Source organism: Dendrobates tinctorius, unplaced genomic scaffold (genome assembly GCF_039654945.1).
Source record: "Dendrobates tinctorius isolate UK_male_01 unplaced genomic scaffold, ASM3965494v1 ptg000156l, whole genome shotgun sequence".
Classification (NCBI taxonomy): domain Eukaryota; kingdom Metazoa; phylum Chordata; class Amphibia; order Anura; family Dendrobatidae; genus Dendrobates; species Dendrobates tinctorius.
The window spans coordinates 32,224,777-32,230,184 of record NW_027361823.1 but is presented as its reverse complement, the minus strand read 5'-3'; the positions used below and the strand labels follow the sequence as shown (position 1 = coordinate 32,230,184).

Below are 5,408 nucleotides of genomic sequence, written 5' to 3'. Positions count from 1 at the left end.
TTGGCATGAGAGATTTACAAGTCTTGAGGTCTGCCTACTGCAGAGGAGGCATGGGTTTTAGGCTGAATTATGTGTTTACAGTGGGGAATTTTTGAATGGTTCATGGATGAGAGCTTTCAACTTGACATCCATGAACTAGATTTGGAGAATCTCGGAGAATAGAGGATGAGGCTACCTGAAAAATCATTACCACCTTAGTATTTGGAGCTGGGGTAGGTTATCAGTGAAAGAGAGCAGGCCTCAGAACGCTAAGTAGGCCATGACTGAATTAATGTGGAACTCTACTAGGGTTGTGAGACCTTAGCTGAGAAAAGAGCCAAGTTGGGTTGGGTGGTGAATTCTTGGAGGGGCTGGTAAGCAGCATGTAGCTGGAGGTTCGCCTGGTGGTCCCAGTCTTGATACATTGTGGACTGTACAGAAGTGCGATAGGAAAGTTTCTGGTGGGAAAGGGTCTGAGAGACAGGGACAGAGCAGTAATGAGACTTCCTGTGTATGGAGTGAAAGTTCTGGTATAAAATTAACTTGCGTTATTAAGACAATTTCTGAGGTGCAAAGCAGAATTAACAGAAGTCTTCAGCCCCTGTGAAGTCAGTAATAACTGGTGAGAGAGAAAACAATTTCCATTATGGACTAAACAAGTTTTCTTTTGTCATGCAGTATTGCTACCTAGTGTGAACTGCAATCATGAACGTTGCGTGCCTCATAAATTTATAACCATCAAGATTCCTGGGACACTGTGTAAGCAAAGGAAAGAGAAAGTTTATATTTTAGCCAATTTTTCTATGTACCGTAAGTGTTTGTTTAAAATGGAACCATGCAAATGCCATATCACAAAAATAACTCCTTCTATGGTGTATATATTTGGTACCTCATGATGGGATTAGTGATGTTACTGTTATTACTTACCGTAATTGTTGTGCTATGGGGATTAAAATGACTTAATCTGTTTTTTGGATTAAATATTATAACATAAAAGATGCTTAGTCACTCAAAAAAATCATTAGTTACAAACATATTAGTGTGATTTTTGCCCCATGTAAAGCGATGTTTAGACTGTGTCAAAGACTTCACTTAGTCTGTTACAAATATTGCTGTCATTTTACCAAGAAGAAAAAGGACACCACTATTTTTTTTATTAAAATGCTGCACATCCAAGTGGAGACCAAAAGGACCCACGTACAGTCAAAGGGGTCTGTCTGGCAGAATTTGCATTGGATTTGTTTTTTTTAAGCAGGAGTTTCCTATTTCTAGTCCTATAATGGATCAGAAAAAGCAGCAGAACTTCAAGCTTGAGCCCAAATTATGAGGCCCTGCTGGAAATAAAATTACTAGTAATATTCTAATTTTCTGTAACATCAATTCAATAAGAAAAAAAAAAGTATAATTAATATTGATGTAACATCCACTGAAGAAAACTTTGAAATAGAATTTTAAGAGATGCTGAGCTACAAACATCACTCGCTGAAATTTTAATCTTTCTTTATTTGTAGACAAGATGATTATTGTCATAGTTATTTCCGAATTTACATTTTACTGTGACCCATTGCTTCCTATACAAAGTAAGCGTCATACTACCTACAGGGAGAGAAAAACTGTTAGACAATGCCACCAGCAATTTCCAATATGCAGTTCCATAAACATAATATATCATATTCATTGTAACGGTCACATGATTAAGGCCATGTTTTTTTGGAAAAGATATTCTACTATAATCACCATTATTCATGCTAATTAGGTGCGTCCTATCCTGCTTGTGCATTTCAAAGCCACAAGTTTTTCAAGTTCCAAATGGAGTGGTGGACATTGATTTTTTTTTTTATAAATGATCACTAGCATTTTAAACTATATATCTGCATTTTGGAAACATCTCAATGATACTACGCAGTCGTTACAGTAACTTCTGCATTGACCGCATCAGGTTGCATACAGAGAAGTTTCTTTAAAGTATTTGTAAGCTTTCTGTTTCCGGAAATTAAAATTACAGAATTTATTGTGGGAAAAAGGGAAACGATAATTAAACAAAGAGTCATCGTTATGTCATCTGGAAAGCCCACGGGATTGTAAATTATTGTAAAGGAGCCGTAGAAAATCAAGTAGAATACTAGTAGTAAAGTCACAGTTCTAGCAGCTGATATATGTGAATTCATTTTAGATTGTCCTAGACCTTCACTATTCTGCCTCATCCGCATCATGTGCTTGCACAGAGAGGTGATGATGGCCCCGGCAGTGAAGAAAATAGTGATAAAAGCAGCAGAAGCAACAAATATAAACAGTTGAAACATACAATTGCATCTACTGCTGTATTTCGCAGACACAAGTGTTGTTATGTTCCCTGTAACATTTAGTGTGGTTGATGAAATATGCAAGTATAAATCCCAGTAGGCTGGCATCCCGACACACCAAGACAGAACCACAGAAAAGGCAAGCATCCAGGGCACCAATGTGGAAAGCTTTGACTTCAGCCTGTAAAATAATGTTCCTCGAAGATTTACAATCTTCACAAAATAGTAGAAACACAGACAGGTGGAGCACCAGAGACTGCAGAATGAGTATGTCGTCTGCATCGCTATTACCATGTAGATAACCCAATCTTGAAAGTAGTAATCAGAATATAAAAAGAAAGTAATCTCTTGGAAGACAACAGATCCTTGAAGAAGCATGTTGGAAATTCCAATTCCATTGAGGATAAGACTACAAGGGTTCTGTTCATGTGTCTGTAGCCAGTCTATCAAGTGAACTATCAGGATAAAACTATTACCGGTCACACCTGTCACAAGAAATATACAGTGGACAAGTACATAAATATCTGCAAGAGAGGCCATGTTTGTGGTATAGAAAGATTTATATTAATGTCTTGTTAAGCTTAGTGTCAAAACTGAGATTTCAGGGAATATCTTTCTACCTTTTTTCTGATAAAGTTCAAAGAACTTTGTAGATTTGGATTTGGACCTTTCTGACAATCTTGACAACCAGCGGTTCAAAGGGAGGAAATCTTCTTGGTTTCCAGTAACTCCACGTTTTTTCAACCGAGGATGTTGATTCTGTAAAGTCGTTTTGACGATTCATAAGAGCGTAGATTCTAACAAAAAGGTGTATTTTTTTTTCGTTTCTCCTTGCTTAAAACTCATTCCATGAACACACACTATTTTACAAGTGCATAACAAAAGTAACATATTTGCAAGTCAATGGAATACCTGACAATTGGTTTTCCGTGTTTCTTTTTGAGGGATACAAATAAGGTGGTCGAGAACATTTATCTTTTCTTATGACACTAATGCCCTTTACAGTCAATTGCATAGCAATATTTCTCCAAGAGATTATAGAAATTCTACTCTGTCAATAGTTCAGAATATCTGCTATAGATTGTGAACATATACACATAAAGGTTCTACAAACAATAAAACACACAGCAAAATCAAGTGACCTGAAACATAAATATTAATTATGCTCCATCACAGGACTAGATCAATGAAGTTAGAAAGTATAATACACCTTGAAGATGTTGTCCTAGGTGGCATTTGTAAACAGGATCCCACCTCTACAGTACAAAGCAACATTGCCAACCACTCCACCCCATGTTGCCCATATAAGTTTTGAAGTTATCCCCTATCCATAGAATAGGGCATGTTCATGTCCACTCGGTCCCCCACCAATCATGAGAACTGGGGCTCTCAAGAGCCCTGTGTAAATGGAGTGTTGATCGATCATGCACATCTCTGTTCCATTCATTCATAATAGGAGTACTGAAGACAAGCCGAATGCTGCTCTTGACTACCTCTCTATTGTACAAAAAAGTACTTAATTTGCAACACACTGAAGACACCAAAGTTCATCATGACGAACTGATGAAATAAAGAATTCAGATTTTTTTTAAATCGAATGCTGAAACTTCCTTTTCTCCTAGTTACATGCCTGGCCACACTCTTTAGACCATGATGAGCATGGACCCTTGATCTTTTGAAAAAACAAATCAGTATAATTTCTACAAAAATTAGCCTGATTTAAGGTCCCGTCAGACCTAGCGACGCTATAACGATCCCGACAGAGTATACGACACGACAGGGATCGTTGCCGCATCGCTATGTGGTCGCTATTGAGATGTCAGACAGTCCAATCTACCCAACGACGGAGCAACGATCTAGCGTGTCATAGCGACCTTTGTAACGATGTCGGTGGTCATTGGGACCCTGTCACATTGCATGTTCCATTGACGATTCACACCACGATGAGGGATGTACTGTGTGACGTTGTATTTACACAGGCGTGGATTGCGCTCCCTTTCTCACGCCCTCTCAACTCTGAATGGTGGAAGCTACCGCGTCCTGATTGCCCGTGCATTTAAAAGAAGGTGACGTACTAGCGCTCCATGTCATTGATCTCGAACACGTCTTTTGGCTAGCACACCCGAGTAACGGTCATCGGTGTCCTATTTGCGTTCACCGCCTGCCCTAGTAGCGTTCGCCGGCTGTCCAAATAGTGTTCACGGGCTGTGATTCCAGATTAATTTACCCAGACGCCAATCAGGACGCTGTAGTGACCACCAATTGGAGCCGAGGTAGGCGTGGAAACGGGAACGCTAATCCCCGCCTTGTCTTGCTTCTGAGTCGCTAATGAGGTTGTTAGGCTAGGTGTCAAACGTGATGATACAAGCGACTCAGCGGGACATGAGCGACCAAAGAAATGTCCAGACATTTCGGGCACGATCAGCGATACCCGGCATGGGGCTGGTAGCTGGTCACTGTCAGACACAGCGATCTCACTGGTAAGATCGCTATAACGTCACAGTTCTAGTGACTCAGCAGCGATCTCGCTAGCGATCTCGCTTAGTGTGACAGGGCCTTTAGGCAAGAACCTGGATCAGTATGCATGCAGATTTGTAGTATGGGTGTGTAAACATTCTGTGTGCCACTTTAAGCTTCCCCTTAAGAGATGTGTCTGGCCTCTTTAAATATATTTATCTCATCCATGATTATTTTTAGCCTGTGATACATTTGTCCATTAAATAATTCTAAAGTAGGCAAGCAATCACAGTGTTTAAAAAAATATATTTTATGTTGTCATCTATGCCTAAAATCTAGCTATGAAATCTAATAATATAAGTTTTTCTGCAATACATAAACCACTATAAAACTAGCCACATAAGAAGGAAACAGCATAGTCAGACCGGGTAGTTTGTATGGGAAACATGGAAGGTCGGTGGACATTCAAGGTTCACTTAACCCCCATGTACCTAGGGAAATGGAAACCTATGCCAAAATATAAAATGGAATTCAATAGTCTGAAGGATATAAGGAATAAAAAAATAAAGTAAATGTATAAAACATATTCTATCAGGAGTGATTAATGATTCAAAAATAATATATATATATATACTGTGATGACCATTGATTGCCAATGATCAGGTGAAG

The 5,408-nt window shown here is 39.0% G+C and overlaps 1 protein-coding gene across 1 annotated transcript; it reads right to left on the bottom strand.

Annotated features, from left to right (window-relative positions):
* Positions 1 to 1,877: 1,877 nt before the first annotated feature.
* LOC141051239 (taste receptor type 2 member 39-like) lies at positions 1,878 to 2,822 on the bottom strand. The gene has a single exon (XM_073548111.1). It carries the CDS (start codon positions 2,820 to 2,822, stop codon positions 1,878 to 1,880), a length of 945 nt encoding a protein of 314 aa, XP_073404212.1.
* Between the last annotated feature and the right edge of the window lie 2,586 nt (positions 2,823 to 5,408).

Excerpts from the sequence above, each read along its gene's own strand:
- LOC141051239 (XM_073548111.1), bottom strand. The coding sequence starts at position 2,822 with ATGGCCTCTCTTGCAGATATTTATGTACTTGTCCACTGTATATTTCTT.